The sequence below is a fragment of the Anolis sagrei genome, chromosome 13 (genome assembly GCF_037176765.1).
Source record: "Anolis sagrei isolate rAnoSag1 chromosome 13, rAnoSag1.mat, whole genome shotgun sequence".
NCBI classification, from domain to species: Eukaryota; Metazoa; Chordata; class Lepidosauria; order Squamata; family Dactyloidae; genus Anolis; species Anolis sagrei.
In genome coordinates this window covers 18,073,168-18,091,902 of record NC_090033.1, presented here as the reverse complement: position 1 = coordinate 18,091,902, position 18,735 = coordinate 18,073,168, and the positions used below count along the sequence as shown (strand labels likewise).

The 18,735-nt window shown below is 44.0% G+C and overlaps 1 protein-coding gene and 2 non-coding genes across 3 annotated transcripts in view; all 3 read right to left on the bottom strand.

Annotated features, from left to right (window-relative positions):
* LOC132764675 (ATP-dependent RNA helicase DDX19B) overlaps positions 1-14,105 on the bottom strand; it is a 43,088-nt gene extending 28,983 nt beyond the window's left edge. The window contains exons 1-4 of the mRNA XM_060758699.2: positions 13,997-14,105; positions 10,081-10,129; positions 9,891-9,944; positions 2,761-2,896 (exon numbers count right to left, since the gene is read on the bottom strand). Of these exons, the coding sequence (XP_060614682.1) occupies positions 2,761-2,896; positions 9,891-9,944; positions 10,081-10,129; positions 13,997-14,053 (296 nt within the window). The 5' untranslated portion in view covers positions 14,054-14,105. The remainder of the gene's footprint in view (positions 1-2,760; positions 2,897-9,890; positions 9,945-10,080; positions 10,130-13,996) is intronic.
* Positions 5,503-5,647, bottom strand: LOC132765013 (small nucleolar RNA SNORA57). Its single transcript, XR_009630395.2, has one exon. It is a non-coding gene; the product is annotated as a small nucleolar RNA SNORA57 (small nucleolar RNA).
* LOC132765019 (small nucleolar RNA SNORA57) lies at positions 11,367-11,511 on the bottom strand. Its single transcript, XR_009630401.2, has one exon. It is a non-coding gene; the product is annotated as a small nucleolar RNA SNORA57 (small nucleolar RNA).
* Positions 14,106-18,735: the final 4,630 nt, after the last annotated feature.

Here is an 18,735-nt window from a genome sequence, read left to right as displayed (position 1 = left end):
TTCCGCAAGACAACAATTTTTTAGGAATAGTCTTAGCTCAAGATCTTGCTCTTGTGCTACACAATTAATGCTCTCCCTTTCCAACTCTATGACTCTTTATAGAATCCTAGAGTTGGAAGAGACCTCGTTGGCCATCCAGTCCAACCCCATTCTGCCAAGAAGCAGGAAAATCACATTGAGAGCACTCCCGACAGATGGCCATCCAGCCTCTGTTTAAAAGCCTCCATAGAAGGAGCCTCCCATCACACTTCGGGGCAGAGAGTTCCACTGCTGAACAGCTCTCACAGTCAGGAAGTTCTCCCTAATGCTCAGATGGATTCTTCTTTCCTGTAGTTTGAAGCCATTGTTCCATTGCATCCTAGTCTCCAGGGCAGCAGAAAACAAGGCTGCTCCCTCCTCTCTATGACTTCCCCTCCCTCTTGTTTGAGCTGAAGAAACCTTTGGGTGTTGCTGGGAGTGGTTATGCAGCGTCCTGAAGTTGAACCCTTTGGAGTGCCAAAGAAACTGCTTGTTTATGGCAAGACAAGGATATTCTACTGATAACTAAGTATTGGCTGTTGCTGGGAGCGGTTATGCAGCGTCCTGAAGTTGAACCCTTTGGAGTGCCAAAGAAACTGCTTGTTTATGGCAAGACAAGGATATTCTACCGATAACTAAGTATTGGCTGGGAGTGGTTATGCAGCGTCCTGAAGTTGAACCCTTTGGAGTGCCAGAGAAACTGCTTGTTTATGGCAAGACAAGGACATTCTACTGATATCTAAGTATTGGCTGTTGCTGGGAGCGGTTATGCAGCGTCCTGAAGTTGAATCCGTTTGGAGTGCCAAAGAAACTGCTTGTTTATGGCAAGACAAGGACATTCTACTGATATCTAAGTATTGGCTATTACTGGGAGTGGTTATGCAGTGTCCTGAAGTTGAACCCTTTGGAGTGCCAAAGAAACTGTTTGTTTATGGCAAGACAAGGACATTCTACTGATATCTAAGTATTGGCTATTGCTGGGAGTGGTTATGCAGTGTCCTGAAGTTGAATTCGTTTGGAGTGCCAAAGAAACTGCTTGTTTATGGCAAGACAAGGACATTCTACTGATATCTAAGTATTGGCTATTACTGGGAGTGGTTATGCAGCGTCCTGAAGTTGAACCCTTTGGAGTGCCAAAGAAACTGTTTGTTTATGGCAAGACAAGGACATTCTACTGATATCTAAGTATTGGCTATTACTGGGAGTGGTTATGCAGCGTCCTGAAGTTGAACCCTTTGGAGTGCCAAAGAAACTGCTTGTTTATGGCAAGACAAGGACATTCTACTGATATCTAAGTATTGGCTATTACTGGGAGTGGTTATGCAGCGTCCTGAAGTTGAACCCTTTGGAGTGCCAAAGAAACTGCTTGTTTATGGCAAGACAAGGACATTCTACTGATATCTAAGTATTGGCTATTACTGGGAGCGGTTATGCAGCGTCCTGAAGTTGAACCCTTTGGAGTGCCAAAGAAACTGCTTGTTTATGACAAGGCAAGGACATTCTACTGATATCTAAGTATTGGCTATTGCTGGGAGCGGTTATGCAGCGTCCTGAAGTTGAACCCTTTGGAGTGCCAAAGAAACTGCTTGTTTATGACAAGGCAAGGACATTCTACTGATATCTAAGTATTGGCTATTGCTGGGAGCGGTTATGCAGCGTCCTGAAGTTGAACCCTTTGGAGTGCCAAAGAAACTGCTTGTTTATGGCAAGACAAGGACATTCTACTGATATCTTATTGGCTATTGCTGGGAGTGGTTATACAGCGTCCTGAAGTTGAACCCTTTGGAGCGCCAAAGAAACTGCTTGTTTATGGCAAGACAAGGACATTCTACTGATATCTTATTGGCTATTGCTGGGAGTGGTTATACAGCGTCCTGAAGTTGAACCCTTTGGAGCGCCAAAGAAACTGCTTGTTTATGGCAAGACAAGGACATTCTACTGATAACTAAGTATTGGCTGGGAGTGGTTATGCAGTGTCCTGAAGTTGAACCCTTTGGAGTGCCAAAGAAACTGCTTGTTTATGGCAAGACATTCTACGGATATCTAAATATTGGCTGTTGCTGGGAGTGGTTATGCAGCGTCCTGAAGTTGAACCCTTTGGAGTGCCAAAGAAACTGCTTGTTTATGGAAAGACAAGGACATTCTACTGATATCTAAGTATTGGCTATTGCTGGGAGCGGTTATGCAGCGTCCTGAAGTTGAATCTGTTCAGAGTGCCAAAGAAACTGCTTGTTTATGGCAAGACAAGGACATTCTACTGATATCTAAATATTGGCTATTGCTGGGAGCGGTTATGCAGCTTCCCAAAGTTGAACCCTTTGGAGTGCCAAAGAAACTGCTTGTTTATGGCAAGACAAGGACATTTTACTGATATCTAATTAGAGAGACTATTATTTTGTTATGTGTTTGCATAAAGAAGACGACTCACCGGAGATATTGTTTGTTGTATATTGGTTGAGAACAATTCTTCTGTTTTGCTTTGTGTTTTTGGCCTACAGTGAATAGAACTACATTTTTGTTTCTACTGAAAGTGTATTTTTTTGAGTTTTTATCACACTGAGAGTAAAAGGGACTGAAACATTTTGCGGGCTGCTAGTGCTACTCTGACAACCTCAACAACTCCCATCAGCACTAGTTGTGATGAGGGCTATCGGAGTTGTAGTCCAGCATCTGAAAGGCCAGCGACACAAACACACATACACACAGTGTTCAAGGGGAAGGGGCGAGTGAGGGCGAACTCACAGCCGCAGCTCCTCAAAGGACTTGACGGAGTAGAGGGGCGAGTTGGGGTCGCGCTGGAGCACCTCCACCTGGTTCGTGTTGTCCACCAGGTTGCTGCGGATGAGCTTGTTCAGCAAGGACTGGGCCGCCCGGTCCTCTGGAGAAAAGGAAGGAAAGAAGCCGTGTTAGGGGTTCGATCCAAAGCTATTACTTCGAGCACAAGTTTGGAAACATTCGGGGACAGAATCCCACGGCTGGCGGAGGAGTCTGGGTCTTGTTATCCAAGCAAACCAGTTCTTTCCGCTCCCCAAAAGAGAGAGCCCCAATTTGTTTTCATCTATCTATCTATCGAAAAGTCAAAAAGTATGTTTGTCTATCTATCTATAGAAGACTCTATCTCTCAAAAAGTCAAATAGTTTGCCTATCTATCTATCTATCTATCTATCTTTCTTTCTTTGGAAAGTCACAAATTATGTTTGCCTGTCTGTCTACCCATTGATCGATCTATCTACCCATTGATCTATCTATCTATCTATCTATCTATCTATTTATCTATCTACCCATTGATCTATCTATCTACCCGTTGATTTATCTATCTACCCATTGATCAATCAATCAATCTATCTATCCATTGATCTATCTATCCATTGATTTATCTATCCATTGATTGATCGATATATCTATCTGTTGATCAATCTACCCATTGATCAATTTACCCATCGATCTATCTATCTATCTATCTATCTATCCATCCATCCATCCATTGATTGATCAATCTATCTATCTACCTATCTATCCATTGATCGATCTATCTATCTGTTGATCTATCTATCTATTGATTTATCTATCCATTGGTCTGTCTATCTATCTATCTATCTATCTATCTATCTAAAGTCAAATACTATATCTATAGAAAAGGCAATCTAGCTATCTATTGAAAAGTCAAATAGTGTGTCTGTCTATCTAGCTAGCTAGCTATAAAGAAGCAGGAACAAATTAGCCCAAGGTAAAGTTCAGCAAAGTCCATGAAACTGAAGTCCACACATCTCTGATATACTCCAGAAAATCAGGAATACATTGATCCAAGGCTTGGGTAAACAATCAGTAAATCCAGGAATCCAGAGAGGAAGGAAGGAAGGAAAGAAGGAAGGAAGGAAGGGTGGAAGGGAATGGAGGGAGAGAGAGGGAGGGAAAGAAGAAAAGGAAGGAAGGAAGGAAGGAAGGAAGGAAGGAAGGAAGGAAAAAGGACTAGAACAGAGGGAGGGAGGGAGGGAGGGAGGGAGGGAGGGAGGGAAGGAAGGAAGGAAGGAAGGAAGGAAAGAAGGAAGAAAGGAAGGAAGGAAGGGTGGAAGGGAATGGAGGGAGGGAGAGAGGGAGGGGAGGAAGGAAGGAAAGATGGAAGGAAAGACAAAAAAAGAAGGAAGGAAGGAGAAAGAGGGGTGGAAGAGAGGGAGGGAAGGAAGGAAAGAGAAGAAGGAAGGAAGGAAGGAAGGAAGGAAGGGAATGGAGGGAGGGAGAGAGGGAGGTGAGGAAGGAAGGAAAGATGGAAAGAGTGGAAGGAAGGAAGGAAGGAAGGAAGGAAGGAAGGAAGGAAGGGAATGGAGGGAGGGAGAGAGGGAGAGAGGGAGGTGAGGAAGGAAGGAAAGATGGAAAGAGTGGAAGGAAGGAAGGGTGGAAGGGAATGGAGGGAGGGAGGGAGGGAGAGAGGGAGGTGAGGAAGGAAGGAAAGATGGAAAGAGTGGAAGGAAGGAAGGGTGGAAGGGAATGGAGGGAGGGAGGGAGGGAGAGAGGGAGGTGAGGAAGGAAGGAAAGATGGAAAGAGTGGAAGGAAGGAAGGGTGGAAGGGAATGGAGGGAGGGAGGGAGAGAGGGAGGTGAGGAAGGAAGGAAAGATGGAAAGAGTGGAAGGAAGGAAGGGTGGAAGGGAATGGAGGGAGGGAGAGAGATGGGGAGGAAGGAAGGAAAGATGGAAGGAAAGACAAAAAAAGAAGGAAGGAAGGAGAAAGAGGGGTGGAAGAGAGGGAGGGAAGGAAGGAAAGAGAGGAAGGAAGGAAGGATGAAAGGGTGGAAGGGAAGGAGAAAGAGGAAGGGAAGAACGGAAGGGAAGAGAAGGAAGGAAGGATAGGCTGGTGAGAGATTGGACGGCCTGACTGACCAAACCATTGCCATCTTGAAACTCATCTTGAACCTCATTGACCTCATTCCTCACATCCAATCGCAGGCTGAGCTCCAACAAGGGAAATGAATGACAAAATAAGAAGAGGAAGAAAGGAGAAGGAAGGAAGAGGGAAAGATAGAAAAAGGAGGGAAGGAAGAGCAAGGAAAGGAGGGATGGATGCGGGGGGGGGGGGGGGAGAGATGTGCTTCCTTCAACATCTTTCTGATTTGTGCCTTAGGATTTCCCTTTCCCATAAATACATATACGTCAGTTCTTCCAAGGTGTCCCATGCAGAACCGGAATGTCCCAGCACTTGAGGATAGAACCTTCCTCCGACTCTGAAATGTACGTGTTTCCAAGGTCTTTGGCTGTTGCTGGGAGTGGTTATGCAGCGTCCTGAAGTTGAATCCCTTTGGAGTGCCAAAGAAACTGCTTGTTTATGGCAAGACATTCTACGGATATCTAAGTATTGGCTATTGCTGGGAGCGGTTATGCAGCATTCTGAAGTTGAACCCTTTGGAGTGCCAAAGAAACTGCTTGTTTGTGGCAAGACAAGGACATTCTACTGATATCTAAGTAGAGAGACTGTATTATTTTGCAGAACCAGATTGTCCCAGCACTTGAGGATAGAACCAGCGGATGGAAAAGCCACTGGCACCGAAGACAGAATGCTGGGCAGCCTTGCTTTGCTTTCCCTCCGGACATTACTGAGCCGGGCACCGAGCCCCCCGGGCCTGCCAAGAAAAGGAGGGTGGGGCTTCCCCAAAAAGAAACGCAATCACAACAATAAGGGAAAGATATAGGAGTGACGTGTGTTTGGACTATGGGATGAGTTAAATTAAAAAAGGAATCTATTATTATTATTATTATTATTATTATTATTATTATTATGCTAGCTGTCCCCTGCTACGCACTGCTGTGGCGCACTCTGTGTATATGTGTTTTGTGTGTGTTTATGTGTTTGGTGAAGCCTATGTTATTATTATTATTATTATTATTATTATTATTATTATTGATAGCTGTCCCCTGCCACGCATTGCTGTGGCCCAGCCTGTGTATATGTGTTTTATGTGTGTTTATGTGTTTGGTGAAGACAATGGGATGAGTTAAATTAAGAAAGGGATCTATTATTATAATTATTATTATTGCTAGCTGTCACCTGTATAATATATTGTTAATTGTATAATATATTGTTAATAATATAATAAAATGTAATTTAATATATTGTATATACATATAATATTTATTATACCATAATGTAATGCAATATAATACTATTACTACTAATGATATTATAATTATATATTCATAATATAATATAATATTACTAATAATATTACAATATAATGGTGTAGTACAATATAGTAATATATAATATTGATACTGTACTATGCTAATAATATAATATAATATATACATATATTACTAATAATATTACAATATAATGGTGTGGTACAATATAATAATATATAATATTGATATTGTACTGTCCTAATAATATAATATATATACATATAATATTACTAATAATAATATTATATAATGGTGTAGTACAATATAGTAATATATAAAACTGCGCTAATAATATAATATATACATATATTACTAATAATATTACAATATAATGGTGTAGTACAATATAGTAATATATAATACTGATATTGTACTGTGCTAATAATATAATATACATATAATATTACTAATAATATTATTATATAATGGTGTAGTACAATATAGTAATATATAACACTGTGCTAATAATATAATATAATATACTATTACTAATAATATTACAATATAATGGTGTAGTACAATATAGTAATATATAATATTGATATTGTACTATGCTAATAATACAATATAATATATAATATAATATTACTAATAATACTACAATATAATGGTGTAGTACAATATAGTAATATACAATACTGATCTTGTACTGTGCTAATAATATAATATATATATACATATAATATTTGTATTACATTAAACAATATAATACTACTACTACTAATATGATATTATAATTATATATTTTATATTACACGTAATATTACTAATAATATTACTATATAATGGTGTAGTACCATATCGAAATATATAATACTGATATTGTACTATGCTAATAACATAATATACTTATTATATTATGCAATATATTACTACGAATAATAATATATTATAATAATATATTTATATATTAGAATATAATATAATAATATTACAATATAATGGCATAATACAATATAGTCATAATTAATACTGATATTGTACTATGCTAATAATATAATATATAGTATGTATATATATACCTTTTAAGCCGCGCTGAGTCTCCTTTGGGGTGAGAAGGGCGGCATATAAATGTCGCAAATAAATACATACATTTGCACATGCATTGCAATGTAATTTTTTGGGGGGGGGTTTGCCTTTTAAGCCCCTTCTGTTGTGTTTTTCAGTGTTTTTATGAGTGATGGTCACTCGTTGGCCTGATAGGCGTCTTGTGTCCAAATTTGGTGTCAATTCATCCAATGGTTTTTGAGTTCTGTTAATCCCACAAACGAACATTACATTTTTATTTATAGAGATTATTGAGCAGAGGGTGGTTGGCCAACTATCTCTCTCCAAACGAAGGAGACTCATCGTGGCTTCACGGTACAACCGATAAGGGGAAGGAATAGAGCGAGAACTTTTAAAAAGTCACTTTGGGGCAAAACAGTGAACATTATAATGGATTTAAATGAGATGAGACACTTTCCCAAGCGAATCGGCCACTGAAACAATTCAACCTCAGCCCCACTTTTTGGAACACATTCGGCCCTTTCCATTATAATCCCGTGACTGGGATTCTGCCACAGAAAGTTCCTCTCGGTGCTGACATGCATTTGCATTATTTGGCATTGCAGGCGTGAGCCGCGTTCTGCTCGCTCGGATAGTTTTTTGGGCTACGAGCCATAAAAGAGTATTGAAACCGCTGGCAGAATTAAGCCGGGGTGTGATATCTGCGGTTTGTAATATCTGCAGTTTCCAGTGCCTGAGACCCTCAAGGGTCATCCAGTCCAACCCCCTTCTGCCTCAAAAACACCTTTCGATCCCTCCTGACAGACGGCCATACCTATGATAGGGAGATATACTGTATTCAATGGTTTTCTGTTTGTCATGGGAGAACTGTGTGCCAAGATTGGTTCAATTCCATTGTTGGTGGAGTTCAGAATGCTCTTTGATTGTAGGTGAACTATAAATCCCAGGAACTACAACTCCCAAATAACAAACTCAATTTTTTGAGTGATGGTCACTCCTTGGGTTAGAAGGTGCTGTGGTCAACTTTCCCTTCCTCTTTCTCTCTCGCCTTCCTTCCTTCTCTCTTTCCTCCCTCCCTCCCCCCTTTTCTTTTCCTTCTTTCTCTCCTTTCTTCCTTCTCTCCCTTTTCTTCCCTTGCTCTTTGCTTCCATCCCTCCTTCTCTTTCCTGCTTTCTTTCCCTCCCTCTTTCTCTCCTTTCTTCTCTCCCTCTTTCCTTCGTTCCTTTGTTCCTTTCCTTCTCTCTTTCCTCCCTCCCCTTTTTCTTTTCCTTCTTTCTCTCCTTTCTTCCTTCTCTCCCTTTCCTTCCTTTGCTCTTCGCTTCCATCCCTCCTTCTCTCTTTCCTGCTTTCTTTCCCTCCTTTCTTTCTCGCCTTCTCTCCCTCTTTCCTTTGTTCCTTCTTTTCCTTTCCTTCTCTCTTCCCTCCCTCCCTCCCCCCTTTTCTTTTCTTTTCCTTCTTTCTCTCCGTCTTTCCTTCCCTTGCTCTTCGCTTCCATCCCTCCTTCTCTTTCCTGCTTTCTTTCCCTCCCTCTTTCTTTCTTGCCTTCTCTCCCTCTTTCCTTTGTTCCTTTCCTTCTCTTTCCTCCCTCCCCTTTTCTTTTCCTTCTTTCTCTCCTTTCTTCCTTCTCTCCCTTTCCATCCCTTGCTCTTCGTTTCCATCTCTCCTTCTCTTTCCTGCTTTCTTTCCCTCCCTCTTTCTCTCTCTCCTTTCTTCTCTCCCTCTTTCCTTCGTTCCTTTCCTTCTCTTTCTTCCCTCCCTCCCCTTTTCTTTTCCTTCTTTCTCTCCTTTCTTCCTTCTCTCCTTTTCCATCCCTTGCTCTTCGTTTCCATCCCTCCTTCTCTTTCCTGCTTTCTTTCCCTCCCTCTTTCTCTCTCTCCTTTCTTCTCTCCCTCTTTCCTTTGTTCCTTTCCTTCTCTTTCCTCCCTCCCCTTTTCTTTTTCTTCTTTCTCTCCTTTCTTCCTTCTCTCCCTTTCCATCCCTTGCTCTTCGTTTCCATCCCTCCTTCTCTTTCCTGCTTTCTTTCCCTCCCTCTTTCTCTCTCTCCTTTCTTCTCTCCCTCTTTCCTTCGTTCCTTTCCTTCTCTTTCTTCCCTCCCTCCCCCTTTTCTTTTCCTTCTTTCTCTCCTTTCTTCCTTCTCTCCTTTTCCTTCCTTTGCTCTTCGCTTCCATCCCTCCTTCTCTCTTTCCTGCTTTCTTTCCCTCCCTCTTTCTTTCTCGCCTTCCCTCCTTCTCTCCCTCTTTCTTTCTTTTCCTTTCCTTCTCTCTTCCCTCCCTCCCTCCCCCCTTTTCTTTTCCTTCTTTCTCTCCGTCTTTCCTTCCCTTGCTCTTCGCTTCCATCCCTCCTTCTCTTTCCTGCTTTCTTTCCCTCCCTCTTTCTTTCTTGCCTTCTCTCCTTCTCTCCCTCTTTCCTTTGTTCCTTTCCTTCTCTCTTTCCTCCCTCCCCCCTTTTCTTTTCCTTCTTTCTCTCCTTTCTTCCTTTTCTCCCTTTCCATCCCTTGCTCTTCGCTTCCATCCCTCCTTCTCTCTTTTCCTGGGATTTTTTTGAGTGCAGGACATAGATTGCCCTGGATGCTGTGTTGTGTCCAAATTTGGTGTCAATTCCCCCAGTGGTTTTTGAGTTCTGTGAATCCCACAAACGAACATTACATTTTTATTTATACAGATTATCATCATCACAGCCATGCTCTGGCTTACCTTTCTCCTCGTCTTCGGCCTTCTCGGCATGGTCTTCGGTCTTGACCACGGCTCCTGCACAAGACATGGATGACAAGCGAAGTCTCAATGAAGGGAACCATTTCTATTCTGCGTCACAAACAAGTGAGACCCCAAACCCCGCTTCCAGAAGCAGGAGGAAAAGTTGGAAAACAAACCCCGAGCAACGTACCATTGGCGTCTGGCTTGGGCTTCTCTTCTTTCAGGTGCAGGCTGCTCAGCTAGAAAGGGAAAACCAAATCAAAGGATTTAGCGGCATTTCAAAACATCGTTTGCAAAGATCCTGCCCGCCTTTGTCCCAGCACTTGAGGATAGAACCTTCCCCCTACTCTGAAATGTACGTGTTTCCAAGGTCTTTGGCTGTTGCTGGGAGTGGTTATGCAGCGCCCTGAAGTTGAATCCCTTTGGAGTGCCAAAGAAACTGCTTGTTTGTGGCAAGAAAAGGACATTCTACTGATATGCAAGGCTGCATACTCTCACCCAACCTTTTTAACTTGTATACAGAACACATCATGCGATGTGCGGGGCTGGATGAATGCAAAGCTGGGGTGAAAATTGCTGGAAGAAACATTAACAACCTCAGATATGCAGATCATAGAATCATAGAATCATAGAATCAAAGAGTTGGAAGAGACCTCATGGGCCATCCAGTCCAACCCCCTGCCAAGAAGCAGGAATATTGCTTCTTTCGGCCACTCTGATGGCCGAAAGCGAGGAGGAGCTGAGGAGCCTTCTAGTCAAGGCGAAAGAAGAAAGCGCAAAAGCCGGGTTGCAGCTAAACATCAAAAAAACCAAGATTATGGCAACAAGAATGATTGACAACTGGAAAATAGAGGGAGAAACCGTGGAGGCCGTGACATTGGGAGGAGAGCACTATTTTATCGAGACTGGACATTGGGAGGAGAGCAATGTCCAGTCTCGATAAAATAGTGAAGAGTAGAGACATCAGACTGGCAACCAAGATCCATTGCCTAGTCCAAGCCATGGTCTTCCCTGTAGTCACCTACGGATGTGAGAGCTGGACCTTAGGGAAGGCTGAGCGAAGGAAGATCGATGCTTTTGAGCTGTGGTGTTGGAGGAAAGTTCTGAAAGTGCCTTGGACTGCGAGAAGATCCAACCAGTCCATCCTCCAGGAAAGAAAGCCCGGCTGCTCACTGGAGGGAAAGATACTAGAGACAAAGTTGAAGTACTTTGGCCACATCATGAGGAGACAGGAAAGCCCAGAGAAGACAATTATGCTGGGGAAAGTGGAAGGCAAAAGGAAGAGGGGCCGACCAAAGGCAAGATGGATGGATGGCATCCTTGAAGTAACTGGACTGACCTTGAGGGAGCTGGGGGTGGTAACGGCCGACAGGGAGCTCTGGCGTGGGCTGGTCCATGAGGTCACGAAGAGTCGGAGACGACTGAACGAATGAACAACAAACTGATATCTAAGTAGAGAGACTGTATTATTTTGCAGATTGTCCCAGCACTTGAGGATAGAACCAGCGGATGGAAAAGCCACTGGCACCGAAGACAGAATGCTGGGCAGCCGTGCTTTGCTTTCCCTCCGGACATTACAGAGCCGGGCACTGAGTCCCCCGGGCCTGCCAAGAAAAGGAGGGGGCGAGAGGTTTAAGGAGAGGCTGGATGGCCATCTGTTGCGAGGGATTGGATGGTGCTTTTCCTGCCTGGCAGAAAGGAGGGGGTTGGACTAGATAACCTTTGGGGGTCTCTTCCGACTCGCTATTCCAAAAGGCCAAGGAAAGGAGGGCGAGGCCTTTCGGGAAAGGGGATAGAGAAGGAGAGCTGGGAAAAGGGAACTGGGCTTTGGAAACATCTCAAAGCCCAGGCTTGTTTTCGGTCGCCTCTATCTTTTGTTTTTATGATAGACTAGCCGTCCCCTGCCACACATTGCTGTGGCCCAGGTTGTACATATGTGTTTTGTGTGTGTATATATTTGTTTATATGTGTATAGATACGGTTTTGTGCATGCGTGGTAATGTAATTTTTATTTCTTGGCTTTTTAAGTCTCTTCCGCTGTGTTTTTCAGTGTTTTGTATGAAACAAAGAAATAAATAAATAGAGATACAGAGATATATAAGAAGATAGGATTATAGAGAAATAGATAGATAGATTCCTAGAGTCCATCCAATAAGAGATGATAGATAGATAGATGGATGGATTCCTAGAGCTGGAAGAGAACCCATGGGCCATCCCATCCAACCGTTAAGAGAGAGAGAGAGAGAGAGAGAGAGAGAGATTCCTAGAGTTGGAAGAGAACCCAAGGGCCATATAGTCCATCCAATAGGAGATAGATAGATAGATAGATAGAGAAAAAGAGATAGATAGAAAAGATAGATAGATAGATAGATAAATAGATAGATTCCTAGAGTTGGAAGAGAACCGAAAGGTCATATAGTCCATCCAATAAGTTGGCCTACAACTCCCAGAAATCCCAGCCAGTTTACCAGCTGTTAGGATTTCTGGGAATTGAAGGCCAAAAACATCTGGGGACCCCAGGTTGAGAATCACTGCAATAAGAGATGATAGATAGATGGATTCCTAGAGCTGGAAGAGAACCTATGGGCCATCCCGTCCAACCCTTAAGAGATAGATAGACATAGATAGATCAAAACATAGGTAGACAGACAGACAGATACATTGATGGATGGACGGACAGACAGACTCCTAGATTTGGAAGAGAACCCAATGGCCATCCAGTCGCACCCTTAAGAGAGAGAGAGAGAGAGAGAGAGATGGACAGGTAGATAGATGGATGGATAGGTAGATAGTAAGACAGACAGGTAGATAGGTAGATAGATGGACATGTAGATAGGTAGGTAGACAGGCAGGCAGGTAGATAGATGGACAGACAGACAGGTAGATAGACAGACAGACAGGTAGTTAGGTAGATAGATAGATGGATGGACAGGTAGATAGGTACATAGAGAGATAGACAAACAGGCAGGCAGGCAGGCAGACAGATAGATGGATAGGTAGATAGGTAGACAGATAGACAGACAAGTAGGTAGGTAGGTAGATAGATGGACACGTAGATAGGTAGGTAGAGAAACAGACAGACAGACAGGTAGATGGACAGACAGGTAGATAGACAGACAGACTCCTAGAGTTGGAAGAGACCCCAAAGGCCATCCAGTCCAACCCTTAAGAGATAGAGAGATAAAGAGAGAGAGAGAGATGGACAGGTAGATAGATGGATGGATAGGTAGATAGAGAGACAGACAGGTAGGTAGATAGATGCATGGACAGGTGATAGGTACATCGAGAGATAGGCAGGCAGGCAGATAAATAGATAGATGGACAGGTAGATAGGTAGACAGAAAGACAGACAGGTAGGTAGATAGATGCATGGACAGGTGATAGGTACATCGAGAGATAGGCAGGCAGGCAGATAAATAGACAGATGGACAGGTAGATAGGTAGACAGAAAGACAGACAGGTAGGTAGATGGAGAGATAGGTAGATAGATACACAGACAGACAGGTAGGTAGATGGAGAGATAGGTAGATAGATACACAGACAGACAGGTAGGTAGGTAGATGGACAGACAGGTAGATAGATAGACAGACAGACCCCTAGAGGTGGAAGAGACCCCAAGGGCCATCCAGTCCAACCCTTAAAAGGTAGATTGATAGACAGGAAGATATATCGTTCTATAGGAAGAACCCCACCTAGACCAAATCGTGGAGGGACCCCAGAGGCAATCTAGCCGTCCCCTTTCCTGCCCGCACCCGATCCCTCCCCACAGATGGCCATCCAGGCTCTGGTGGAGGCTTCCAACCAGGAGTATGCGGGGATGATGGGATGTGGATGTGCAATCCAAGCGAGGGGAAAGGCCTGGGCCAGCTTGGGCCTTCCCTTCGAGTGTTTGGGAGCTTTGGACTCCAACTCCCATCATTCCTCACAGCCTCAGGCCCTTTCCTTTCCCCGCTTAAGCGGCTGAGGGGGGAAAGGAAGGGGCCTGAGGCTGTGAGGAATGATGGGAGTTGGAGTCCAAAGCTCCAAAAGTCCTGAAGGGAAGGCCCAAGCTGGCCCAGGCTTGGTCTAGATCCACCTGGAGGGCCTAGAAGCCCTCTTTTCCTCACCGACTCGGCGGCCGCTTCCTGCTCGTCCACGGCCAGCGCCCAGGAATCCGTCGCCATGCTGCCGGCCCGGGAGGAAGGCAGGAAAGGAAGGGAAGGGAAATTCAGCACTGCGCATGCGCGGCCCGCTCGCGCTGCGTGCTTACGTCCTTACGTACGTGTGGTCCGTGTGGAAACACGCTCCTCCTTCTCTAGAGTTCCGGGGTTGCTGAGTCCCCATTGAAGGAAGAAACTGCGCATGCGCGGCTAGTTCGCGCTGCGTGCTTGCGTCCCTACGTGCGTGATGTCCGTGTGGAAACGCGCTCCCCTTTCCCTAACGTTCCGGGGTTGCTGAGTTCCCATTGAAGGCCTAGCAGCTAAGATTATTATTATTATTATTATTTAATTGTAAAATTATTATTATTATTATTATTATTATTATATATGCATAGACATAAATAAATTATATATCTTATATAGTATATACATGATATATAATAAAATAGAATAATAGTAAATATAATAATAAATAATAATAAATAGTAAATGTATTAAAATTAAAATGTTATTTATATATTTACTATTATTATATTTTACTATATCATTATTATTATATTATATTATTACTATATATTGGGCCAGAGAAGCAGGTGGCGGAAACAGAAGAACGGCCTGCCTCAGGGGAGCGTGCTTGCTCCATCCATGTTCAATATCTACACAAATGACCAGCCATGGCCAGAAGGGACAGAGAGTGTCATCTATGCTGATGATCGTGCCATCACCGCTCAAGGAAATCAGCTAACGAACAGGAGCTTTTTGGTTGAGTTCCAGGGCCAGAGAAGCAGATGGCGGAAACAGAAGAACGGCCTGCCTCAGGGGAGCGTGCTTGCTCCATCCATGTTCAACATCTACACAAATGACTAACCACTGCCAGAAGGGACAGAGAGCTTCATCTATGCTGATGATCGTGCCATCACCACTCAAGGAAATCAGCTACCGAACAGGAGCTTCTTTGTTGAGTTCCAGGGCCAGAGAAGCAGGTGGCGGAAACAGAAGAACGGCCTGCCTCAGGGGAGCGTGCTTGCTCCATCCATGTTCAACATCTACACCAATGACCAGCCACTGCCAGAAGGGACAGAGAGCTTCATCTATGCTGACGATCGTGCCATCACCACTCAAGGAAATCAGCTACCGAACAGGAGCTTCTTTGTTGAGTTCCAGGGCCAGAGAAGCAGAGGGCGGAAACAGAAGAACGGCCTGCCTCCGGGGAGCGTGCTTGCTCCATCCATGTTCAACATCTACACAAATGACCAGCCACTGCCAGAAGGGAAAGAGAGCTTCATCTACGCTGACGATCGTGCCATCACCACTCAAGGAAATCAGCTACCGAACAGGAGCTTCTTTGTTGAGTTCCAGGGCCAGAGAAGCAGAGGGCGGAAACAGAAGAGCGGCCTGCCTCAGGGGAGCGTGCTTGCTCCATCCATGTTCAACATCTACACCAATGACCAGCCACTGCCAGAAGGGACAGAGAGCTTCATCTACGCTGACGATCGTGCCATCACCACTCAAGGAAATCAGCTACCGAACAGGAGCTTCTTTGTTGAGTTCCAGGGCCAGAGAAGCAGAGGGCGGAAACAGAAGAGCGGCCTGCCTCAGGGGAGCGTGCTTGCTCCATCCATGTTCAACATCTACACAAATGACCAGCCACTGCCAGAAGGGAAAGAGAGCTTCATCTACGCTGACGATCGTGCCATCACCACTCAAGGAAATCAGCTACCGAACAGGAGCTTCTTTGTTGAGTTCCAGGGCCAGAGAAGCAGAGGGCGGAAACAGAAGAGCGGCCTGCCTCAGGGGAGCGTGCTTGCTCCATCCATGTTCAACATCTACACAAATGACCAGCCACTGCCAGAAGGGAAAGAGAGCTTCATCTACGCTGACGATCGTGCCATCACCACTCAAGGAAATCAGCTACCGAACAGGAGCTTCTTTGTTGAGTTCCAGGGCCAGAGAAGCAGAGGGCGGAAACAGAAGAGCGGCCTGCGTCAGGGGAGCGTGCTTGCTCCATCCATGTTCAACATCTACACAAATGACCAGCCACTGCCAGAAGGGAAAGAGAGCTTCATCTACGCTGACGATCGTGCCATCACCACTCAAGGAAATCAGCTACCGAACAGGAGCTTCTTTGTTGAGTTCCAGGGCCAGAGAAGCAGATGGCGGAAACAGAAGAACGGCCTGCCTCCGGGGAGCGTGCTTGCTCCATCCATGTTCAACATCTACACAAATGACCAGCCACTGCCAGAAGGGACAGAGAGCTTCATCTACGCTGACGATCGTGCCATCACCACTCAAGGAAATCAGCTACCGAACAGGAGCTTCTTTGTTGAGTTCCAGGGCCAGAGAAGCAGATGGCGGAAACAGAAGAACGGCCTGCCTCCGGGGAGCATGCTTGCTCCATCCATGTTCAACATCTACACCAATGACCAGCCACTGCCAGAAGGGACAGAGAGCTTCATCTACGCTGACGATCGTGCCATCACCACTCAAGGAAATCAGCTACCGAACAGGAGCTTCTTTGTTGAGTTCCAGGGCCAGAGAAGCAGATGGCGGAAACAGAAGAGCGGCCTGCCTCAGGGGAGCGTGCTTGCTCCATCCATGTTCAACATCTACACAAATGACCAGCCACTGCCAGAAGGGACAGAGAGCTTCATCTATGCTGATGATCGTGCCATCACCGCTCAAGGAAATCAGCTAACGAACAGGAGCTTTTTTGTTGAGTTCCAGGGCCAGAGAAGCAGGTGGCGGAAACAGAAGAACGGCCTGCCTCAGGGGAGCGTGCTTGCTCCATCCATGTTCAACATCTACACAAATGACCAGCCACTGCCAGAAGGGACAGAGAGCTTCATCTATGCTGATGATCTTGCCATTACTGCTCAAGCAGGGAGCTTTGGGATGGTTGAAAAGAAGCTCTCCGAAGGTCTAGGTGCTCTTACTGCCTATTACAGGGAAAACCAGTTGATCCCTAATCCGTCTAAAACACAGACATGCGCCTTTCATCTCAAGAACAGACAAGCATCCCAAGATCTGAGGATTATGACCTGGGAAGGAATCCCACTGGAGCATTGCAGCGCACCCAAATACCTGGGAGGAGTCACTCTGGACTGTGCTCTGACCTACAAGAAGCACTGCCTGAACATCAAGCGGGTGCCAGAAACAATATCATATGAAAGCTGACTGGCACAACCTGGGGATCACAACCAGATACAGTGAAGACATCTGCCCTTGCGCTTCTCTGCTGCTGAGTATGCATGCCCAGTGTGGAACACATCTCATCACACTAAAACAGTAGATGTGGCTCTTAATGAGACATGCCGCATCATCACGGGGTGCCTGCGCCCTACACCACTAGAGAAATTTCACTGCTTAGCCGGTATTGCACCACCTGACATCCACCGGGAAGTGGCAGCCAATAGTGAAAGGACCAAGGCAGAGACATCTCCAGCCCATCCCCTGTTTGGGTATCAGCCAGCACGTCAACGACTTAAATCTAGAAATAGTTTTCTAAGATCTACAAAGACACTCGCTGGAACACCTCAGCAAGCGAGAGTCCAAAAGTGGCAGGCTCAAACCCAGAACCTCAACCAATGGCTGATACCCAATGAGAGACTCCCCCCTGGGAACACAGAAGACTGGGCAACTTGGAAGGCATTGAACAGACTGCGCTCTGGCACCACGAGATGCAGAGCCAACCTTCAGAAATGGGGCCACAAAGTGGAATCCATGACATGCGAGTGCGGAGAGGAGCAAACCACTGACCACCTGCTGCAATGCAACATGAGCCCTGCCACATGCACAAGGGAGGACCTTCTTGCGGCAACACCAGAGGCACTCCAAGGGGACAGAGACTGGTCAAAGGACATCTAATCAACTACCAAACTCACACGTTTTGTATTTTCTCTGTTTGTTTGCTTTGTTCTGTTAGAAATGTAATATATTTGACTGGCTGCCCTGACACGAGAAATAAATTACTATATATTATATATATATATATTATAATACATATTATATAATATATATATAATATATTATATATTATTATTATATTATATTATAAAATTAAAATGTTATTTATATATTTACTAATTTTATATTTTAATATATAATATAATAATAGTTATTTGTATACTTACTACTATTACATTTTATTATATAATATAATAATAGCAAATATAGAAATAATATTTTAACTTTAAAATGTATTAAAATATTATTTATATGTAAACGATATTTTATAATATAATATAATTATAGTAAATATATAAATAACATTTTAATTTTAAAATGTATTCAAATTAAAATATTATTTATATTCTTACTATTATTATATATTATTACATAATATAATAATAATGTATTGTCGAAGGCTTTCATGGCTGGAATCACTAGGTTCTTGTGGGTTTTTTCAGACTATATGGCCATGGTCTAGAGGCATTCTCTCCTGACGTTTTGCCTGCATCTATGGCAAGCATCCTCAGAGGTAGTGAGGTCTGTTGGAAATAGGAAAATGGGTTTATATATCTGTGGAATGGCTGGGGTGGGGCAAGGAGCTCTTCTTCAACCACCATGTCAGACTACACAGAGAAGCCATTGAAATCCACAAGAAGCATGTGGACAATTTCAACAGAAAGGAAGAGACCATGAAAATGAACAAAATCTGGCTACCAGTATTAAAAAACTCTAAAATTATAACAGCAAAACAACAGAGA